This window comes from Manis javanica, chromosome 18 (assembly GCF_040802235.1).
Source record: "Manis javanica isolate MJ-LG chromosome 18, MJ_LKY, whole genome shotgun sequence".
Lineage (NCBI taxonomy): Eukaryota > Metazoa > Chordata > Mammalia > Pholidota > Manidae > Manis > Manis javanica.
In genome coordinates this window covers 15,486,606-15,511,268 of record NC_133173.1, presented here as the reverse complement: position 1 = coordinate 15,511,268, position 24,663 = coordinate 15,486,606, and the positions used below count along the sequence as shown (strand labels likewise).

General features: G+C 41.3%; 1 protein-coding gene across 7 annotated transcripts in view; it reads right to left on the bottom strand.

The window, feature by feature from the left end:
- The window catches only part of LRRK1 (leucine rich repeat kinase 1), a 114,825-nt gene that overhangs the window by 59,432 nt on the left and 30,730 nt on the right, over positions 1 to 24,663 (bottom strand). For 5 of the 7 annotated variants that reach the window (XM_037000453.2, XM_073227150.1, XM_073227147.1 and 2 more), the window contains 4 exons: positions 15,000 to 15,163; positions 8,963 to 9,134; positions 5,462 to 5,641; positions 4,922 to 5,067 (listed from right to left, as the gene is read on the bottom strand). In XM_037000453.2, coding sequence (XP_036856348.2) covers positions 4,922 to 5,067; positions 5,462 to 5,641; positions 8,963 to 9,134; positions 15,000 to 15,163 — 662 coding nt within the window. Of the gene's footprint in view, positions 1 to 315; positions 1,276 to 4,921; positions 5,068 to 5,461; positions 5,642 to 8,962; positions 9,135 to 14,999; positions 15,164 to 24,663 lie in introns of those variants that run through there. The other 2 variants (XM_037000458.2, XM_037000459.2) reach the window with 2 other exon arrangements.

The window sequence follows — 24,663 nt, the reverse complement described above, 5'->3', positions numbered from 1 at the left end:
CTGGGAACCAGGCAAAGCCTGACATAGAGGCAGGCAGGAGGGCTCTGAACCCCCACTGCTTGTGGCTTCCACAGAGGCAGCAATTACATTAACACATATCAACTAGCTGGTAGGGAGGCAGAGCATATATACACACACACACACAAAAGATAACTGCTTCAGCAAGGTCACTGCCATGAATGCCTGCAGGCAAGGGAGCTTTCTGGCTCTGCATACAGCTGCAAAGCACCCTTTTATGTCAGCTCTTGCCTAATATGCTGAAACCCAAATGCCAGTTCAATCCCATTCCACCCCTGGGAAGCTAGGCCCACATACCTCTGGTTCCTGAGTCATTGCTCCTCACTGCTGGACCCCTCTGGGCTGCTTCCTTCTCTTCTATGAGCAGCACAGAGGGACTGCGCTGTCACAGTTCAGGGTTCATAGGCAGCCAGACATGCCCACTGCAAGGCCTTTGAAATTCACTTAAATAAGAAAAATACCACCTGTTTTGGGGAAGCCCAAGGAATTCTTATGACTCACACGTTCCTGTTAATTTCATTTTCTCTTCTGATTCACCCAAAGGGCCAAGGAGAAGAAAACTAACACTGTCTTTTTTTGTTGTTTTCTCAACCAAAAATACAAAGCCATGTCCATGTACCATGCTTATCTTGGTACACTTAGCAGGAGTTACTCCACAGAAAACATTGCAGACATACATGTTAACCATTTCTGATTTGAACCTTAAGCCAAGAAAATCAGTCACTGGCTCTCAACCTTAGATGCACACTGGAATCACCTGGGGAATTTAAAAACCTATTGATGAGGGTCCCATCCCAGAGTTTCAGATTCAACTAGTGTCAGATACAGCCCAAACTCTCAGGGATTCCAATGTACAGAAAAGTCTGAGAACCACTGATGGATGAGAAAGACCTGGGAGGGACATTATGCAATGGGAAAAGCCCTGAGTTTGGGAGACACAGGGTCTGCTCTGAGCATCACTATTTAGTGTTTGCTGTCTTTGGACAAGTAACAGATGTCTCTAAGCCTCTATATTTTCATGCATAAAACAGATATTACTTGCAGTTCCTACTGAGATGTTGTGAGGATCAAATATGACAAGAAAGCACTGGGAAGAACACCAAGCACTACATAAATGTAGGGGTTAGAGGATCACTATTTCCTTTTGCAATGTGAGGCTAATATTTAACCAATATTTATAGAGCACTACGTGCCAGACCTTGTGCTAAGTGCACAGCTGCCCTCCATGGTGACATGAGAATTATCTCTGTTTTATAACTGAGAAGACCGAAAAGCACAGAGAAGTAACAAGATATGAAAAGTAGAATGTCAGTAATCTTTAAAAACTGGTAAACCATCAAAAATAGGGGAAGGGTAAAAAAGAAATAACAATAAATATAATACAAAAAGATGGAAGGAATAAACCAATGTGACAAGTCCCATACAAATATGAATTAAGTGGATATTTCAATCATTACTCTCAGATGATTAAAAACTGAATACTGTTTACAGTAAATATACCTACGACAAAGAAAAAACTGAGAATAAAGGTCTGGGGACACTTATACAAAGTTGATGCAAAGAAAAAGATGGCAGTTGGCCATATGAAGAGCAGACAATTCCGATTTTAGGGACAGAAGCATCAGTAGGATTAAAGCAGGTATCTGATAGAATGAAATAGGTCAAAATGAGTCACAAAGCCATAAACCAAGTGTATGAAGCAAAAACTTTTAGAATTATATGGAGAACAAGATAAAAATCAGTAGAAGTAGGAAACACATATATGTACATATATATATACACAACTTATGTATGTACATATATGTGCATTTCAGATTCTAATGAAGGAAGCCAGCACAAATAGAATATGAAGGACGTGGATAATGCAATTGATAAACTAAAATTAGGGGGTGGGGGAAGACTGAAATTAATATTTAACTCAGGAATCTGGAAAAGAACGCCAGTAATAATAGCTAAGGTTGGTTAGGTACTAATGTGCCAGGCATTGTTATTAGAAAGTTACAAATACCACCACATTTAATTGTCAAGTGATCCTCGGAGACAGGTTTTCTCTCTTTCTGTTTTGCACATGGGAAACCAAGACACAGAGACGTAAAGTAAATAGATGAAGGTCCTACAGCAGTGAAGCCTGGAGCCCAGATGAGAATCACAGTCTCATGACAGAGTCTTGCCTTGATCAAGCCATCATGAAATACTCAGAGAAAGACCCAAAATACTCAAAGAAGAAAATGTGAAGAAGGTTTTATTTTAGATGAAATCTAAAATTAATGAAATAGAGAACAAATAATAAAAATTTAAAGAAAATAAAATCTAGCAAGTCCTGTGACGGGATTGCTAGAATATATAAATGCCCGGCTGTTCTAATTAAGTTCAAAAGAGAAAAAGTAAAACTGTTCTACATCATAAATGAAAGGCAAGTATACAGATCTAGAAGAAAAAAATTATGAGAAAAATGTAAATGCAACTTAACACGATGGCAAATTAAAAAATTTAAAGGAAATGGATGACTTTCTACAGCAGTATAACTTCTTGACCAGCATATAAGGAGACAACCTGAAAGGACCAATGACTTCAAAAGAAGTTGGAACATAAAGACCTGCTTTACCTAATTAACCTTTTGCAATAAATAATTCCTATGAAACTTCTCTAGAGCTAAGATGGAAAGTTCTTCAAGTCATTTTGTAAAGCTAGCACAGTCTTATACCAAAATTTCATAGAAACAACAAAAATTGAAAATTATAGATTAATTCACCTATAAATGTAGATGCAAAATAAAGTATCAATAGACTGAATCCAGCAATAAGTTAATTAGCATTTATTATAGGAATTCAAGGTTGGATCAACATTTACCACAATCACTTATTACTTAAACAAATTAAAGCAGAAAAGCTACATGAAAATATCAATAGCTGCCAAAAAGGGATTTGCAAAATTTCACCTAACTTTCATAATAAAACTCAAAGCAAAAAGGAATGCATGGGAAATACCTAAATATAACCAGTCTACTTACCAAAAATCTACAGTAAATGCCTGTAAATTGCTGAAGTGAAGACCTTTAAAATAATGAACAAGAGAGATACATCTGCTATCATCATGATGATTCATCTTTTGAAATTTCTAGTGACACAATAAGAAAGTAAGTTACACAGATATCAGAAAAGAAGACACAAATTTGAATTTGCAGGTGACTTGATCATATACCTAAGACTTTTCAAAAAACTTACAATTAATAAGGGAAGTTGGTAAAGGGACTGCATAAAATGTAAATAACAGACTTTTCCTGCATACCAGCAACATCAAGTTGGAAATAGAAATGGAAAAGAATTATATATATTCCACTCAATAGTGGCAAAACCAATAAAGAAGTCACAAGTCAACAAGAGAGGTCTATTTTATGATGAAAACTATAAAACCTCATTAAAGAATAGGAAAGCTGCATAAATAGTGTCACCACGGCAAATGCACAAAATGGAAGAATAAATGCCTATACTTTTGAAAAAAAACTAAAAAATGAATAATGAGTAGGAAACTTGCCTATTATCAAAACAATATGGCATTTACCTAAAAACAGATAATAGGCCAGTGGACCAGTACAGAGAATCCCAAAATGTATACATTGGGGAAAACGAAAATGCTGACATTTCAATTCAGAGAGAAAAAAAGTATGTTCTATTTTAAAAATCGTGCTGGAATGGCTGACTATCCACCTAGAGGAGATGACAGTTAGATTCCCCCCCTTGCCACATATACATATAAATACCAGGATAATTAAAGCTTAAAATGTAAACAATAAAAGAATACAAATATTACAAGATACTCTAGGGGCATATTTATATAAAATTGAGGTGGAAATGAGCTTCTTATATAATCCAGATGTCATAAAGAAAAGGAGAGACACATTTGATTACATATTCTCCTACCTTTGATGTCACAAAAGATAATAGGCAAAAGAAAAATAATGGATTGGGGAAAATATTGGCAATGTGTTTGATCCACAAAGGCTTAAAATCTCTAATACACAAAAAGGACTTCCAAAGTGAGAAGGAAAAGATGAATAACCCTTTAGAAAAAGAAAAGACAGACAAAACGGGCAACTCACATATGGGAAAATGAAAATAGTTCATGAAGATATGACAAGATGCTCAATATTATAATGTAAATGTGGACATCAGAACAAGGAGATATCATTTTCACCCATCAGACTGATGAAAATTAAAAGGCTCCTTTCCTGAATATCTCGTGTTGGCCAAGGTTTGGGGACAGAAATTCCCATATGACGATGGTCAAAGTGTGAATCACCAAAGCTTTCTGGGAAAGTGAGTCCAAAGCAGTAGTCCACTTTTAGAACTTTGTCCTACATAAGCAAATAGCCTAGAAAACCAGACTGTATTACAAGGGGTAAAAATCAGAAATAATCCTAATGTCCACCAACAGGAGAATGGCGGAATCAACTCAGCTACATTCACTCTATAGTATTAAGCCACATATTGAAAGAATAAGATGTAGCCACACTGACCGATCTACAAAGTTCATAATAGAGTGCTAGCTTTAAAAAGCCAGGTTGAAGGTAATGCCATACTATTTTTATTATTATAATGGAAAACTAACTGAAATGAAATCCTGTGTCTCCAGTTCTATGGAGATTATGATTGACATATAACACTGTGGAAGTTGAAGGTGTACAACTTGTTGATCTGACACAGTTAACCTATTGCCAAACCATTACCACCAGGGCATTGGCTAACCCCTTTGTCCGACTTACTTTGCTTAGCATAATGCCCTCAGGGTCCACCCATGTTGTTGCAAATGGCAGGATGTCCTTCTTTCTCATGGCTGCATACTAGTCCATTGTATATATATACCACCTCTCTTTTACCATTTAGCCACGGGCAGTGACACTCACCATTTTTCCCGGACTGCTGGGCGAGGCACTAGCTTCAATGAAATACTTCCTGAGGAGATGTTTGCTGCGGTCAGGGCTGTCCAGTAAGATGTAGGAACAGAGAAAGGCCCCGTGCCGAAGCAGGAATATGGCAATATCTTCATTCCCTAAAGGGCAGAAAATGGAAAGCTAAGGACCGTCAGGTGTAGAGCGCGTCACAGCTGTCCAAAATGGAAATGAAAGAGGGCTTGTGATCAAGGAACTTCCCTTTCACCATCAAGTTCCCGTTAGTGAAAGAATTTTTGTGGGATTTTGCCCTTTGGAGTGCCTCCTATGATGGGCTCATTGGCCAAAGTCGGTCCCTGTCACTGGAACCCCCTTGCAGGGGTGGGGGTGGGTGGGGAATGAGGGAAGGCACAGGTATTTGAAAAACCAGCAAAGAACAGGGGTTGCAATAGTTTCCACACAGGCAGTGTAAGAGCAAGGGGTGCGGGTGAAGACACTGGCCTACATCTTGAAACCACAGTGGTGCCCCAGGGCAGGACTGACTGGGGGACCCACCTGACTTGATGGCCGCGTAGAGGGGCAAGCGCACGATGACAGGGAACTCATTCTTCCTGACCGCGTAGCTCTCTGGGTCAGCCCCGTGTGTGAGGATGAGGAGCTTCACCACCCCCAGGTGCCCTCGCTGGCAAGCCAAAGCCAGCATCCAGTTGAGCAGCCGCTGGGGGCTGCAGGGACCTGGCAGGAGACGACAGGACAGGGGAAAAGTGCCACTGCAGGATTCTGGTTGTGCCCACTCTGATCTCCCCGTTGACCATTAATAAAATTGAGCTGTTCTGGTTTCAGCTCAATGTCACTTCTGTCGAGTTGATAGTGTTTTCTGAAATAGTTCCTATGAATTGCATATGACATTTTCCCCCAGTATTATAAACTTACCTGTTCATCAAATAATGTCGAGTCAGAACAATATTCAAAACAGCACATACAGTGTAACTGTAACTGAATAAAAATGCATGTGTGGAAATAAGACCAGAAGGAACTAGCCCAGCAGAGCAGTATTGTCCCTGGGAACTGGGTTTGGGAATATTCCCCTTACCCCAACCCCAGCCTCGACCTCATCCCTAGAGTAGCATTTCACACATGCATATGGACTCGGGAGACAGGCAGCTTAGGGTGAAAATGTTTTAGCTGTGTCATCTTGGAGAGATTTTTTTAAAAACCTCTCTCTGACTCAGTTTACTCATTGGTAAAACAGACATAACTACATCCTCCCAACTTTAATGTGAGGATTGCAAGACTTAACATACGTCAAGTTCCTGGCTCAGTACATTCTGACTCAGTATATGTTATGATGTTCCTAAGGTATTAATACTGCTCTGCATTTCCAAATTAATGGACGTATATTGCTTGCATACATAAAAAAAGGCTTTGATGAAAGAAATAGATTTAACTCTCCAACCTAAAACTTTGGGAATTACTCCCTGAATGAACCACCTACTTAATTTCAGGATGAAAGGGCACTGAGTGCCTTGTATGAACAGGGACAGAGTGACTGAAATGTTCAATATCTTCCATCCTCCACAGTGACACTTCCCAGTTGCATCATGTCACTGTCTCATTTCCAGAGGCAGAAAGTCCTTAGGAAACCAAAGGGCTCCCAAGCACGAGGAGAGTGACCCGCCCCCTCCCATGATGGGAAATTGACCAGGAAAGGGCTGTGAGGCTGGGACAGCAGGAATCAAAACGCAGCACACAGTGCCTCGGCTGCAGCAGATGCTAAATAACTGTCCCTTCTTCTCCCGCGACTGGTAACTAGAATGAACAATTCAAAGGAGGTGATACATGAACAGAGATTAACAAGTGATCCCTAATTCATTTACTGCAAGGATATCTAGGTAAGAGAAACCCGGTCACCGTGTAGCCAACTTCTGTTGAGGATGAGTGTGCACTGTTCTCAGGAGGCAGGCGCTAGATTTCAAAGCCATGATTTCACTATGAGGAAAGCAAAGCTCAGAGAGGTTTGGGAACTTGCTGAAGGTCCCACAGTTGGTAAATGGCAAACTCAAGACTTAAACTCTGCTTTATCTGCTTAACCAGAACTCCCGACATGTGTTCTCTGATGCACAAATCCTCAAGACCATTTCGGTCTCCATCCTTCCTCCTCGTCCTGGCTCCATCCCTGCTCAGCCACAGAGACAAGGGACCACATAATGATTGACTTCAAGTGATGTCTCCGTAATTACACAGTGAACTCACCCACAGTGAGCCTCTCATCCCTCCTCTTCTTGAAGCTCCCTCATTCTCTAGCTGCCTCTTGTGTCTTCTGGTCTTACATTACTCCATCAATGGCTGCCCTCCTCTCCAGTTTGGGAATTCCCACAGGGCATGCACTATTTTGCCCATTTCTGCACTTCCTGCAGGGCCCAGCACAATGCTCTGGACTCCTTCAGTCCTCAGCAACTCTGCCCTGAATTGAGTTGAAGATAGGATGCCTTGGGAGCAGCTGAAAAAAACTATGCTCAAGTCCAGCCAAGCTCTCTCCTCTGCAAAAGCAGACAACCTAAGCCCACTTCCTTCTTTTCTCTGCCAAGTAAACTCCTCCTCTCCTTGCAAAACCCAGCTCAGAAGACCCTGTCCTGCACCCATATAAGATCATTCCCTGATGTGTGCTCCCATACTATTGTGTAAATACTGTAACTTCAGCATGGCTATGCTGCACAGATACTCCTTTGTGCATCAACTTCCGCTGCTTGACCAGGAACTATGAAAGTGCTGGAGCCACCTTTATAAAAAGTCTGTGTGTCTCAAGTTCTGCAGAATGCCCAGTAAATGACAAATGCCCAATAAATGTTAGCTGTACAATCAGGTGAGTGAGCCCGCTGGCAGGACTCTTTGGGACCAGAACAGAGCTAATCTTGAGGATCCATGATGAGAAGGGGTCTGTGTTTGGCTCCTCAGTGGCCCAGGGTCCTCCCTGCCCCCCTGTGTCTCGCTGGACCCAACCTGCATCCATGGGCCCTAACATTGCCCTGATTTCTATCCATAACCACCCTCCAGACACATGAAGGGGGGTACCAGCTCAGAACAAACTCTAAACACAAATCTGCCTCAAATTACACAGTTGAACACCCCTAACAGGGCTGCTATGTAACTGCTGGGACCTGATGCAAAATGAAGAGCTGAGGCCCCTTGTTTAAATGTTATTAAAGTTTTGAGATGGCAACTGCAGTGTGTTAAAACAAGTGCGGGCCCCATGTGACTGCTGTGTTGCACATCCATGAAGCTGGCTGGCTCTGTTCCAAGCAAAATCCTAACTCTCATAGACTGCCTCTGTGAAAGAAGCCAATCTGAAAAGGCCACCTCCTGGATGACTTCAATGATACGACCTTCTAGAAGAGACAAAACTACGGAGACAGTAAAAGAATCAGTGGTTGGAGGGGTTCGTGAGGAGGAAGGGATGAATAGGTGGAACACAGAGGATTTTTAAGGAGGTGAAACTGTTCTGTGTGATACAGTGGTGGTGGATATGCATCAGTATCCATTTATACAAACCCATAGAATGCGTAACACCAAGAGTGATCCCTAATGTAAACTATGGACTTCAGTTTAGTAATAATGTATCAATATTGGTTCCTCAATTGTAAGAAATGTACCACACTGATACACATGTAAATAACAGGGGGAACTGTGGGCAGTGGTATATCCCAGTTCTCTGTACTGTCATATCCATATTTCTGTAAACCCTAAGATTAAAGTTTTATTTAAAAGCTTTAAAGAATAAAGTTTATTAAGTTAAAAAAGAGCATAGATCCATATTTTTTATCAAATGTGGTATGAGAGAATTAACCCGTGAATTAAATGGAGTGAGATGAGGGATGAGGCGCTAACACCACAGGCAGTTTTCACTTTGGACTGTTAGTTAGATGCCCTGGATTTCTGGATCGCCTGATGGGCCAAAGTGTGGAGAAACATGCATTTTTAGGTGAAGTCCCCAAATGACTGATTCCTAAGAAGGGGGTTCCCTGAGTGGTGGTGAGGAGCTCACACCCTGGGACTTACCTGGCAAAGACTCGAGCAATTCCTGCACGACGTCAGTGTGTCCAAAATGCGCTGCCACCACAGCAGGGTTGTCATCTGTGGGCTCCGTCGACAGCTCCACCCGCCTCTCAGTGAGAAGATACCGGACTGTCTCCAGATCCCCATAGGCTGCTGAGATGCTCAGAAGCTGGCCCTGGTCAAAGCAGAGCACGAACAGGACTTCAGTGAGATGAACACTCTTGGGAACTGCCAAGAGAATTGACTCCAAATGCTGCGCCGAGCGCACAGGTAAGTCCACAGTGGAGCCGTCCAGGATGGCAGCACCAGCTATGTGCGGCTACTGGGGCCTTGAAATGTGGCTTGTGCCAAGTGAGACGTGCTGAAAGTGTAAAAACGCACATGATTTCAAAGACTTGGTACAAAAACGGTAAACTATCTCATCAATGATTTTTATATTGACTACGTTTAAATGATGATCTTTGATACACTCGGGTTAAATATGTAATTCAAATTTCACCTGTTTTTATTTTTTAATGTGACCACTAGAAAATAAGATCGTACAAGTGTGGCTGGACTTCTGTTTCTTTGGGACAGCACTGCTCTCAACTGTAAGCTTCGTGGGGAAGGGGACCACGTGAGTATCTCCACCTGGTGCAGAGCAAGAGCTCGATCACCATCTGACATGCTGCATGGACCTCAGGAAGAGGAAAGGCAGTCAGGTTCTCTAGAGGACTCCCCTGCCCATATTCAGACCAGGGAACTCCACCAATCTAAGCCCAGGGACAAAGATCTTCCAGTAGCACGCAGTGGGATTCTTAACTTGGTGGTCCAGAGGAAAAGGACAGGGTGGAAACTGGACCAGTGCCTGAGTTCCGATGCCTTCCAGCCACTCCGGTATGTAAAGGCTCTCTGAGGAGGGCAGTATACTAATATGTGGTCAAGGCAGGAGGTTCAGAGAGAGTTCAGAACTCGCCAAGATCACAAAGCCAGAAAGTGGCTGTCATAGACTGACTGTAAAAATGGCCCTGACTTTCATGGGATCCCTGGGTCTGCAAAAAGGAGGCTGGAATGGTGTGAACAGGCTTTGACTGTATTATAAAGTCCTTCTGGAATTTGGCTCTTTCCTATAGACGAGGGCATTAACATTGTTCAAGGAGGCAGATGCAGGACCCAAGTTGGACTGAGGCGGCCTGTGCCATCACCATCGACATTTACCAAGGGACCTACTGTGTGTAAGAATGCACTGAGGATGCCAGGGGTAATTTGTAGGCTCCATGAGTTTATAATTAAGCTTGACTTGGAAATCCTCAGAAAACAACCACAAGCAAGCATATTTTGCTTTCTGAATGGTTTAGAACACAAGTGCATTTGGAGTCACTTTAGAGTGAGATGAACAGGATGGGTCAATGGAATCCCAGGAACAGGAACTAATATTTTTCAAACTTACACAATGTGCCAGATGCTGCATTGAGTATTTTATTTACATAGTCACGCTTAATCTTGATAGCAGTCCTATGAAGAATGCATCTGTTGTCGATCTTAAAAGAAATAAACAAAAAGCCAGTTGTTTTACCAGCAACATGAGTTTATTCGGGAATAGCAGAGGAATTATAATTTAGGATGAGCAAACTAAGGTGAACCATAGGCAAGTCCAGAGAACAAAGCAGAGGGGAAAGGAGGATGCTGGGAGAGGCTGTCCTGTTGAGGATTCATTGGCTGGGCTGTCGCTGGGCAAGGAGAAAGTCTTCCTTCCTCCTGCTCAAGTATGTAAAGTAAGCTTCTGTGTCATGGGGAATGTGAGGCGTGCTTCTTACCCAAGGGGCAGAGTGTGAGCGCTCCCCTTCTGGGCTCCTGACTCTATTTTAAATGAGGTTTCCTTTATTTATTTTCATACCGTATTTCCATCTTGTGGATGAGGAGATGAAGGCTTGCCCAGGGGTAGGAAGTTCAGCGTCAGCAGAACCATCCAGGATTGAACTGCATCTGTCTAGGTCCAAAGCCCATGTTCTCTCTATTCCATCCAAGACCTCCAGGGAAATGTGGGACTTGAGGGAGGTTTGGGTTCTGTAAGTGGAGTGATTGGGCTGGTGATGTGAGGTCAGGCAAGGGCCTGTGGGGTAAGGGAAGGGCCAGTCTAAGGGACTGGAATTATTTGGAGAACAGTAGAGGGCTGTACATTCAGTGTGACCAGAAAGAAAAAACCCACAGGCTGTCCATCTGCCCAGGGTGGGGCCCAGTATCCCAGCCATTCCAGGAAAGCATTTGCACTAGGAGAAAAGCCACAGGGATTGATTAAATGATTCACCACACAACCAACAGCTGTCTAGACTCAGTGGTTAGAGGCTTACAAGTCCCATCCTTATGAGGAGGTGATGTCACAGAAGCTACCCTGAGGCCAGGAGGGAACCAGAAGGGGGTGGGGGGGGAAGGTCAGAGCTGGCTCCCTGGAGAGAGACAGCCCAGAGGCTCCACAGTATATATTTATTTTCATTTTAGTTCCAGCAGCATAGGAAAGTATAAAGTAAAAAGGAGGCCTCTCTCTACACCTCCACCTCCCAAACCCCCTCTGCCAAGAAAACTGCTCTTACACAGTCTTCCAGAATATGTTGACCCTATAGGTGCACATGGATAATCCCATATAAAACCAAATGATTTTTTTCATGTCATTTACTGTAACTGTATTGGCATATAACACACCTGTACAGAAAGGTGCAAAAATTTTTGTGTTCAGTTTCACGAATGGCCACAAAGTGAACAAACACGCATAAAGGGCATCCAGCCCAAAGAGCAGAGATTTCAGATTTCCTGTGCTCAGAAGCCCCCTTCATCCCCCCAGCCCCTTCTAGTCACTGTCCTACCTGGAGTAACCACTATCCTGACTTCCAACACCAGATTTGTTTTTGCCAGTTGTTTAATATTATAGAAGAGGAATTGTATTCCACTTTTAATTTTAAAATGTCTTGCTCTGAAATAAGTAGAGATTCACAGAATGTTGCAGAGATGGTGATGAGAGGACCTATGTTTCCTTCACTTGGTTTCTCCCAATGGTAACATCTCACGTAATTGTAGTTCAAGATCAAAACCAAGTTTGATGTTAGTATAGTGTGTGTATAGTTCCATCATTTTGTGGCATGTGCAGATTTGTGTAACCACCAGCACCATCAGGATACAGAACTATTCCGTCTCCATCCTGGTTTCCCTCAAGCTACCCTTTTACAGTTTAGCCCATCTGCCTCCCCTTTGCCAGACCTGCCTGCTGACAACCACTGATGTCTCTTGCATCTCTGTGATTTTGTCATTTTGAGGATGTTATATAAATGGAACCATACAGAATGTAACCTTTTCAGACCAGCTTTTTATTTCTTACTCAGCACCATGCCCTTGAGATCCATCTGCATCATTGTATTTTTTCATCGAGTCCTTTATATTGCTTCGTCGTATTCCATTGTACGCTTAACCATTCACCCACTGAGACTCTTTGGTTGAATCCAGTTTCTTCCTGGTGGCAGACCTCTCATTTTATCCTCACATGGCAGAAGGGGCTTTTATAAGAGCACTAATCCTATTCATGAGAGCTCCACCTTCATGACCTGATCGCCTCCCAAAGACCCTGCTCCAAACAGTATCATATATTCAACTTATGAATTTGAGGGGGACACATTTAGTCCATAGCAGTCTATTAATACTGAGTATTATATTGACTGATTATCAAATACTGAACCAGCCTTGTATCCCAGGAATAAATCTTACTAGGTCATGGTGTAAAACTCTTTTTACCTATTGCTGAAGTATATTTGCAATATTTTGTTAAGAATTTTTGCATCTGTATTCATACTGGACACTGGTCTGTTCTTTTCTTTTTTTTGTACTGTCTTTGCCTAGTTTTGGTATCAGGGTAACGTTGGTTTCACAAAAGTGTTAGTAAATGTTTTTTCTATATCTGGAGGACAATGTGTAAAACTGGTGTTAATTCTTCTTGAAACATTAGGTAGAATTCTCCAATGAAAACATCTGGGTCTGTAGATTTCTCTTTTAGGAGGTTTTAAATTATGAACTCAATTTCCTTAATAGTTAAAGGGCTATTAAAATCATGTATTTCATATTGAATGAATTGTAGTTTCTACTTTTCCAGGATTGGTCCATTTCACCTAAGTTGTCAAAGTTATGTGTGTAGAGTTGTTAATATTTTCCCCTTATTATTGATGTTTGCAGGGTCTGTTGTTACAGTCCTTGTTTCTTTCCTGATATTAGTGATATTTCTCTTTTCTCTTAGTTTTGCCAGAGATTTGTCAATTTTATGGATCTTCTCCAAAAAATCAGCTTTTTGTTTCATTTGCTTCTTTCTCTATTATTTTTCTGTTTGTATCTCAGTAATTTTCTACTCTTCTTTTAAGGGTTTCCTTTCTTCTGCTTCTTTGGGTTTAATTTGCTCTTCTTGTAGTTTCTTTAGGTAGGAGTTGAAAGTATTGATTTGAGAATTATTTTCCTTACTTATATATTTAGTGCTATAAATTTTCCTCTCAGCACTGCTTTGCTGCATCCTGCAAATTTTGGTATGTTGTATTTTCATTTTCCTTCAGTTCAATGTATTTTTAAAATTTCCCTTGATATTTTCCTAAGGAAGTTTGTGGTTCATTTTTGAGTGCTTGGAGATTTTTCTGTTATTGTTTTGTTAATGATTCCCAGTTTGATTCCACTGATGTTAGACAACATATTTTGTAGGATTTCAATTCTTTTAAATGTGTTGAGGTTTGCTCTATAGTTTAGTAGATATGATTCATCTTGAGATATATCCCATGGACACTTGAAAAGAATGTGCATTCTGCTGTCACTAGGTAAAATGTTTAATAAATGTCAGTTAGATCCTGTTGGTTGATGGTGATGTTAAGTTCTGTATCCTTGCTGGTTTTCTGTCTAATTATTCTATCAATTGTTGAGAATGTTGAAGTCTCCAATTATAATTGTGGATTTACATAGTTCTTCTTTAAAGTGTACTTTATCTGATGTTAATATAGCCACTTCTGCTTTCTTCTGATTTAATGTTTGCATGGTATATCTTTTCCCATCCATTTACTTTCAAAATATATATATCACATTTGAAATGATTTCTCAGAGACAGTATATAGTTCTCATATTTTTAAACCCACTCTGCCATCTCTATCATTAAATTCATGTTATCTGGACTATTTATGTCAATATAGTTATTTATATACTAAAGCTTAAGTCTGTCAAGCATCTCTTTGTTTTCTGTTTACCCTTTCATATCTGTTTTCTTTTTCCTGCCTTCCAGTGGGTTTCTTAAGCGTTTTTAAAATTCCATTTTGATTGATCTATAGTGTTTTTTGGGTGTATCTCTTTGTATAGTTTTTAAAGTGGTTGTTCTCAGTATTACATACATAACTTAACAAAGTCTTTTGGCTTCAAAATCTTATCAGTTAGAGTGAAGATAAAAACCTTTCCTCCTTGTGGCATATAAAGAGTTTATAATCATACAGGAAATTTTTGAAATAATAATGAGAAAAATATTTTGCATATAATAGCATGCAAAGCTATATATACAATATGACTGCATCTATATTCAAAATAGCAACAGTGTATGTGCAGATTAGCAGAGTGGAAAAAAACAGACCAAAACCGTTGAGCGAGATTGTTTGGATGAATTAGGCATATGGCTATTTTCTTGTTTGTTTTTTTTTCTGTACTTTCATGTATTTCTAAATTTTCTTTTTTGAGCATATGTTGTTTTTATTATAGGGAAAGTATAAAAGAATAGGTGGAACCTTTCAGACTGGCAGTTTGTTCCTTACATTTCAGTTACTTCCCATCCCCCGACCCCCAAGGTCCCTGGGAAAGCAGGAGTGCTGTGCTTAGATGATGACAGGCTGAAGTGTGAACGCGAAGGGACTAGTGCCCATAAGTTTGCATGTGAAACGTGAAATCTCCAGAATACCATACAATCCCCCATTACTATTATGATGACAACAAGAAGGTAATCTGAGTGGTAACCTTCACCCAGCTCAGGTCCCCAGCTCTGCCCAGAGGGCTAGCATTGACCCACCTTTTCGAGCTGGGACGTGCTCTCGTCACAAGCCTCTCTGAGCAGGTGCCGGGCCCTGCTGGGGTTTCCTTGCTTGTATGCAGCGTGAATGCCTTCTGTCCCAGGGCACGGCACTGTGGGGTCCCTGCCTGGCGTGGACGGTTTGCCGCCCATGTCCCCAGCACCTGGGAGGATGGAAGCACACAGAACATCGGCATCACTGCACGTGCTACTCCCTGCAGAGGACAGCAGCTGTGCCATCCACAACATTACCCTGGGGCTTTAGGAAGGGAAAAGGGTTTGCTGCAGACATCACCAAGCCCAGCAGACCCTGGGACCTGCAGCCTTGCAGGAGGGACTTCTTGTGTGGGGCTGGGGCTGAAGTCAGGCTGTCAGTGAAGGCCCCAGGCAGACAGCAGAGCTCGGGAGGATTCTGCAGGGAGATTGTTGCCTGGAGTGGGTCCAGGGCACCCAGGGTAGCTGCCTGGCCAGGAACTGCCAGGCTGACCTCTCTGAAAGCCATGGAGCATCAGGAGAGCCTGTGGCCCCTCAAAGGGATGTAGTTTATAGCTGTGGAAGGAAGATATTAAATACTGGGGATGTGAAATGTATACCCTGTATGCCGAGAAAACCGCACAAAGGGCATGGGATTTGGAATCAGCAGCCCGTATGTATACCTGCCCCTACACAAACATGCTGCATTAAGATCTTGGCAATGTGAAACTCTGGGCCTTGGGACACTCTTGGACCACCAGTGTGAGTGGCCCAGGGCATGCCTAAGACACCTCTCGGCTCTGCCATGCTGGTTATGTGAAACGTGGCTATGCCCTCAACGCCTTGCTGTTCTCTAGTACCAGACACTGGCTCTACTGGGTGGAGAATGGTGCAGGGCTTCTCCAGAACAACTAAGTACCTGGCACCACTTGGGAAGAGAGGCCAGCCTTGCATAAGGCCATGATGCTGCAATGCCAGGGCATTCATTCACTGAGCAGCCTGGGAGGTCAAGCACTGTGCTGGGTGCTGAAGATGCAGAAGTAAAGCAAGTCAGCCTCTAAGTCATGGAGCTTCCACTCTACAAAAGGGGTTTTGTGGACCCAAAAGGCTGAGGAACAGCCCTCAGAGGTCCCCTGGACATTCTATAAGTGCACACAAAACTGTGTGTGGGTGGGTACACATGTGTACATTTTGCTGCAGAAAATTCAAGGTTTCTATCAGACGACCAAATGTGCAAGTGAACCGGAGCTAAAAGCTTTATCTCTATAGATGTTACAGAAGAAGACTACAGGGAATGAGGAGTTAAATTCTGATTGTGTTGAGTGATAGACGTGAGGAGAGAATCTACCATTCTTGGCCAAGTTCACACAGCCAGTAAAAGGCAAACCAGAACTGAAGTTTGTTCTCTCAGCTCTCAGGCTGGGGCAAAACCCATCCCGTGTCTCTGATGCCTCTTTGAAGGGATAAATAAAACAGGCTTATTTCATGTGAATACAGAAATGTCGAGCAGGCTTGGCTTCCAAACATTCAAATCACAAAAGTGAGTAACATTGGAGTGGCTAAATTTGGAAACATTTCTAAATTAATTTCTTTTAATGACTTAAAAATTACATGCTTAGAAATAAATTTAACAAATGATGGAAAAGATCTATGCCATGAAAACTATAAGGCAACACTGAGACAAATTAAACAAAACCTATATAAATGGAAAGACATCCTAAGTTTATGGATTAGAAGAATCAATATTGTTAAGATGATGGTCAATTCTTCTCAATTCCATCTACAGATTCAGTGTAACCCCAACCATAATTCCAATAGGTTTTTTTTTTGTCAGTGTATGGTAGAATTAAATTCTGATTCTCAAATATCTGTATGGCAATTCAAGGGACTTACAATATCTAATGTAATCTTGAAAAATAAGAGAATTGAAGGATGTACACTACCTGATTTCAGGACTCATTATAAAGCTACAGTAATCAAGACAGAGTGGTACTGGTAAACACAAACAGATCTGTGGGAGAGGATACCGAGTTCAGAAATTGACACACTCTTGTACATCCCATTGATTTTAACAAGGTTGCCAAAGCAATACAGTGAGAAAAGCAGAGTCTTTTCAACAAATGATGATGGAACTGGACATCCACACTGAATAAGAAGAAACCCTGACCCCTACTTCTTATCACACACAAAAATTAATATAGGCTGGATCATAGGCCTAACCATAAGGGTTATAACTAAAGACCTCCTAGGAAAAAAAAAAACAGAAGAATATCTTCATGACTTGAGAGGAAGGAAAGGTTTCTTGAATGGGGCACAGAAAACAATAATCATTAATGAAAAAAATTCTTGAAATTAGACCTCACCAAAATTTAGAACTTCTGCATCAAAAAAGATTGATCTGTCCCTTTTAAAAATGACCAGGCAAGTTACATACAGGAAGAAGACATTTGCAAAATATATATTCAGAATGGAATGTATCCAGAATATAAAAAGAATTCCTATAACTCAGTAATAAAGGACAAACAATCCAATTAAAAGTAGGCAAAGCTTTGAATAGGGAAAGATATTCAAAGAGCTTAATATCACTAGTCATCAGGGAAATGCAAATTAAAACCACAAGGAGACACCACTACCCTCTCACCGGAATTGCTAAAATTTTTAAAGACTGACTACACTTGGTGAGGATATGGACCAACCAGAACACTCATACCTTATGGGTCATAGGGTATAAAATGGTAAAATCACTTTGCAAACAAGTCTGTGGTTTCTTATAAAACTAAACATACATCTATCCTATGACCCAGCAATTCTATTCTTGGATACTTACCTAAGAGAAATAAGTCTAGAAAATGACTCCAAGAATGTTCATAGCAGCTTTATTCATAGTATTTCCAAACTGTAAGCAGCACAGGTGTCCATCAACAAGAGAGTCGATTAACAAGTATTACCGTGGCTTAGCAACTACTCAGCAATCACAAGAAATGAATTATGAACCAATAACCCAAGAAATGACTGATCAGGATCTCAAAACAAAATGTTGAGAGCAGGAATGATTACACAAAATGATTCTATTTATATGCTGTTTTAATCTATGGAAAAAACCCAGAACAGTGGTTCCTGGCAGTAGGGACAGACATGGAATTTACCAGAGAAAGGGCCAGAGGAAATTGTCTGGATGATATTTTTGTCAAGACTTGTCAAATGGTCCATTTACAATATACGCATTTTACTTAACATAAATTTTACCTAAAAACTATAAACAATATTGAACTGTAGTTAACAACATGAATGTTGAAGTATGTGAGGGTGAAGTGTACAGATGTTTGCAACTTAGTTTGACATGCCTTGAAAATAATGGGTCGATGGATGGATAAAGGGAGGCACAGATGCACAGAAATGTGAAAGGGCAATTTTATAAAATGTTGATGGTAGAATCTAGGTGGTGGGTATACAGATGTACATGGATCAATTCTTTCAACTTTAGTGTATATTTAAAATTTTTCATAACAAGTGATTGACAGACAAAGTGGATCAAAGTGTCATATGCTAAATGCAGGGCCCACCACATGGCATCCTAATGTGCTCCACCCCCAGAGGAGAAAAATCCTGCTCAGTAGAAGGGCAAAGATAAGCTGCTTACAGAACCAAGGCCTTTGCTGATACTGTTCACTGGCTTTACAGCTCACTCTGAGCCATGATTTTCACCATTTCACAGGCAACCATTCTGAAAATCCATGTAGATGGATGAGCGTCCCACGTAAGCTGCAGCACCCCTGAATCACTAGAGCAAAAAACTCTGAGTGGAGATGATTGTTTTTCTGGCTGTGTGTTTTTGGAAGGAGGAATCACAAAGGGATAAGTGTGTAAGTGGGTGTACGTGTGAATAAGGTGACACACTAAGAGTTTCCATTAATTATTTACAGCCAGAGACCCTGAGGCCTAAGAAGGTGCTGGAGGGAGAAAGGCCATTGGCAGGAGGCGAAAGGAGGCTGAATCAACCGCAGCGTCATCCACCAGAAGGGGCACTTAGTCATGGCTCATCTTTCAGAATTAAATAGACATCCCCCTTATTTCTGTAAAAGGCAAGCCAGTGTATGTGTGTGTGTGTGTGTGTGTGTGCCGGGTATGTGTGCAGGAACAGGTACAAAATAACCTCTTCTGTTCACATTAGGAACATAATTTGAAACGTTAACCTTAGGCTCAAGTTAAGCAACACTGGGAAGGTAGAGCTGAGGACAGATGGCACATGTGAAATTATAAGGGTGATTTTACTTTAAATTGATTTTTAAATAATGCAATGTATGTGGAGCAAATGACATAATAAGAACCAAGACTTTGCTCAGTTCTATTTATATTTTCTGACTGTGGTGTTTTCAGCTTTGAATCTGGTTTTCTTAAGTTGTGTGAACAGAGCCTGCCCACTCTCACTGACCCTGACAGCTGGGGGCGTCTGGTCCAAGCAAGTTGTTGGAAGGACATAATGTGACAACATCAGTTAATGCATATGCATTTAATTTAATCTGACAACTTCATTTGATTTCCTGAAGTTGTAAAGACAATGGTTAACATACATTTAAGTTGGACGAAGAAAAGACCAGATGCTAATGATGAGTATTAAGGATGGACTGGGAATTATTAGCAACAGGATTAGAAAAGATTCTTCTTCTTTATTTCCCAAGTTCACCACAGTAGAATTAAATGACTATTTTATTTAAAATTCTAAAGAGATTACACAAGAAATAAAAACATGTTCTCGTTAAAAAAGATTAAATACAGAAATACATCACATAAAAGGCAGAATCCCCACTTTCCCACCATCACATACCCTTTCTTAAAGGTAAATATTTATTTTTATAACAATTATATCCCCCAAAATACTACAGGTTCATATTTGAGAATTGGTAACCTTTCATTTACACTTAAAGCAGGGGAATGTATTGATACTATATTTGAGATTATTCAATTATTTGTGCCTATAAATCATGTACTTTCCATATTATATTCTATCATACAGTAAAATATCACAGTTCTAAATATTTTGCTCATACAAATTTAAAATTCTAATATTAAGAACATACCCCCCCAAACTTATCCTATTCTAATAAAATATTAATATACCAAATAAGTACCTGGGACTAGTAGGAAGATAAGAGAGCATTACAATGATTCAATTTCAAATTAGAAAAAAACTCCTTTTTGTACCCTATTTACAATTTGTGTCACTATTTTCCTACATAGCAATGAAAATCCCCTATTACACGTATATAAGTAAACTACACTGAGGCATCTCAATTGCATTTAATGCAGTCAACACACTTAATAAAGTACATAAGTAAAGGAGAAGGGGAGACCAATAGCGCAGCTGTTCTATTTTTAAGGTTGGGTTGGTGGTGTTTGATTTTAGGGGAGACCATTAGGAGAGTAGGAGGCCGTGAGGGAGGCTGTAAATGCAGAGGGTGGTTAGGGTTAAGGATTCCGTACATGTGGAGTCATTCAAGAATACAAGGCACATCCACAATAAGCGGTGAGCAGGTAAGTGAACATATTCCTGCCTGGTGATACATGTTAATATCTGCATATTTAAATATGCTGGACAGAGATGGCAAATAGAGGTTCATTATGTGAAGAAGTATTTGGTTAAAAAAAATATTTAAAAACCTGTGGGACCAGAACATCATGTAATCCTTGATGATCCCTTTCAATTTCATATCTTAGTTATAAAGGAATACTTGGTGTGACCCTGCATCTTTCGTATATTCAGTCATTTCCAGGAGAAATAGTTTTAAATGTCAGTAACTCAACGTCTAGGTATATTTCTGTAATTCAGGTTTCCAAAAAGCAAATTATTCTGACTATAGGAAAACTAATGGAAATTATTCTTCTTAATTTGGGGAAGTAAAAAAAGCCAGAATCCCATGAATACTACAGAGCGGTGTGTGACATATAAAGGCCGTATCACTGACGCCAACTGCCTATTGTGGCTTCCCCACCTCAGGGACAGGTCTCCTTTGTTTGTTGTTGATTTTGAATCTGTTCTGTCCTCACATCCTAAGGAGACATTCTTACCTTTCCTTCCAGAAGAGTATTTGGTACATTATCCCTTCCAACCCAATAACAAATAAGTAAAATTTGGAATAAAATTCTCTCCTTACTGTTTTTTTTCCTACAAATCTAAGACAATGGAGAGATAATATGAACATGACTTTAATTCTGTAAGTTCTCAGTATTGGCCTCTTATACACACACACACACACACACACACACACACACACACACACACATATATATATTTAATTGTCTCATCCCCACTAAAGAAAACATGTACTGAAGAAGGAGGCGGCGGCCTGTCAATTCAAAATTGGTGGCATCCTCTGTACATCCTAGAAAAGACACTAATATTCTACTTACACATCCTTGAAAAATTTTTTTATTATGTTTACCTCCATCAGCAGAGTAGTAAAAGTAAAAATAGATCTAGCAACCTCTAGTTCATTGCAAAAGAGACAGAAATAAACTTCAGGGTGCTACTGACCTGGTCATAATTGTTTAACAACCTTCCCAAGCCATCTTCGGCTGAGCCCCTGTGTGTCCAAAGCATGGGGAAGGGTTGTTCCCTGCCGGAGGCGACACCCTCCTGGCACTGCGGCGGCTCGCCCACTGTAGTCCTGGCTTCACCAGCCTTGGGCTGGAAGGATGCTTCTTTCTTTGCCAGCAATCGCTCTAGGATTTTAGCTTCTGTAGCATTTTTTCAGCTCAGGGTCGCATTACAGTGAAATCCAACCCTTTACTTCTCCGGGGGAGATGGAGAGGTTGGGGGGTTGTGGAGGGTAATATGACCCCCAGGCTGACCTTCAGTGGTAATTCCTCACCGGCTCCAGATGGTGGGCGCTCACACTCTGGGCCACTTGGACTGACCAGCATCAGCAAAGACAGCAAAGGCAGCAGTGGCATTCCCTGGGGACCTGGCTCGTGGCTGCCACGGAGCTGCGCTCCAACCACAGAGGCCATGCGCGTCTCACGGCAGCCAAGCCTCGCAGCATAGGTGTACAACTTCCTGTGGGTAGTCTCACCAAACTGCTGGAAATGGGTTTGTTATTCAAAGGGGGATGAGGGGTTATGTATACAAACAGGTTGGGCAGGAGGAAATACACTTAGAAGTTCTCCTTTCTTTAGAAATAAAAATACAATCAGTCATAAGATGCCATGTTATGTCCACCAGACATAGTGAAAAATTTAACAAATTTTAACATTCATTGCGGGCCAGAGTGTGGTGAACTTGGTGCACTTGTCATCGTGGGAGGCCTTGCAAGTGGCATGCTGGTTTCAAAAAGCAATAGGACAATAATGTACGTAACAAGACCCATGAAGAGGGTCTGCCGGTTCACTCATGTTTTTTTCCCCTAGGAATTTACCTGCAAAAATAATGTGGCACAAACAAGATACACTCCTGAGCTACGACACTGTGCCCTACAGAGGTCAGTGCCACAGCAGGGGGAAGAGCCCACCCACTGGATCAGTGGCCCTCACCAGGGAACTAGGGAGAGGCTTATAGTAAAGGGAGGGCCTGGGTGCCCAGGACTGACTTGATTTATGTCACTTAACTTAATGCTCACAGCAAGACTCTGAGTAGGTGCTGTGGCCGCCATTTCACAGCGGAGGGAGGTCGCAGTGACAGAGCCGGCCGGTAGCAGGGGCAAAGGTGTTAACAGGTCTTTCTGACCCCAGAGCCCATAGAATTTTCACTACTCTGCTTTCCAATTCAATACCTGTTATGGACTCCATGTCTGTGTACCTCCAAAATTCCTATGTTTTAACCCTGGTCCCCAGTGTGATGGTATTAGGAGATGGGCCTTTGGGAGGTGGTTAGGACACGAGGGTAGAACCCCTCTGATGGGTTTAACGCCCTTCCAGAAGGGACAGGGGCTCTTAGGTCTCTGCTGTCTGCCCTGTGAGGACACAATGAGACGCCAGGAAGTAGGCCCTCACCAAGGACAATGTCTGCTGGCACCTCAGTCTTGGGTTTCCCAGCCTCCAGAACTGTGGGAAATAAATATTTGTTGTTGGGGCCAACCAGCATGTGAGCAAATTGTTAAAGCAGCCCGAGCTGGTGGAAACAGGACCTCAATGTACCTCAAAATGGGGAACTACTATGCGGCCATTAAAACCGGTAACAATGAAGACTAAGGAGAAGTATGAAAAATACTTACGTAATACTGAGCTAAGAGAATATGACAATGAACACAGACAATGAAACATCACGGAAAAGATACAGAACACAGAGCCCTGGTTGACATCATCTAAAAACATGCAAAGCAAAAAAGTATATTGCAGGTTGGTAGATTATGTGTGATTAAAATCCTTTGGGCAAAAAGGTTTCCAATGAGTATTATCTATTAGTTTTGTTTCTAAAAATGTAGTCTGTCTCAGTCTGTTTAGAAACGTGCAACTGATAGCAGCAGTTGCCTTTAGCAGGTGGAGTTCTCTGTGTTTTCCAATATTTTTTTTTCTCACCAAGCTTGTATTGCTTTTGAAATTAAGAAAAGACAATTAAAAGGTGAAAGTGTATTTAGCACAAAGTTGACAACTTTCAACCTGCCTTAATGAACTAGTTCTTTGATCGTATGACCTAAACAGAAACAGCTCTTTGCTCCTGGATGATACTAAATCTTGACTCACTTGCTCTGGAAAAAAAAAAAAGAAAGCAACAAAATCTCCCAGGAAAATAATTGGCAAAGGTGTCCTAGACTTGAAAGATAAAATAAAATGGTCTATGGTAATAGTCAGCACATCAGTGATGGGTGCCATTTATTGAGTCCTGCCAGATGCTCTATGAAATGTCTTGCATATATCTGCCTTCCCCCCAACTCCCATACAAGGCAGGAGTTCTCATCACCACTTTCTGCAAGGTGACGAGTGCACTGGATACTTGGAGAAGCTGCCCCCCAACCTCCCCAGGTCCCAGTAGCAGACCTAGGACTTGGATCCCAGCACCTGCTGTCAAAGTCTGACTCCCACTTCCCCGGCTGTGTGCTCCTAACCACACATGGGGTGCTATTTGGAACATAATGTGCTTGGCAAGCCCATGCAACTAAAGGTAGATGATCCTCTCTCATTAAATGGAACAACCAGAGAGGAAATGGAAACCAATTCCTCCATTCATTTTCTGCAGCCACAGAAGAGACAAAGAAATACAGAGCTACAAAGACGGATTCTTTCCTAGACTTGGTTCCTCTTCCAAAAATTCATTTAATTATTGCTCATTCATTCTACAAACATTTAATACCTATGATGTGCAAGCTAGACCCGGGGGACACAATGTGATGAGTCAGGCAGGAAGAACTAGAGTGTGATGCTGCATTCTTGCCAGATCTTACTTTTAAACATCTACAACAGAAACCATGCTCAGGAGACTTGGGCGGTTGACAGAAAAACACTAACCTGGTGAAGAAAGAGGAACCATCCTTCAGGGGAAATAAAAATCCCAATAGTTAGACAATTCCTTGATTTAATACTGACTCACATACTATAAAATGGTACAATCTGAAGACGTAAAAAGAAATCAGTCAGACTTGTCTTTGGGGAGGCGACTGTGGTTATAAACACAGAGGATGAGGCCACCGTTTGTCACAGCAGTCCTGTATCTGGGGAACTGACTCCAAGGGACTAATTCTACACATTTAGAAAGCACTGT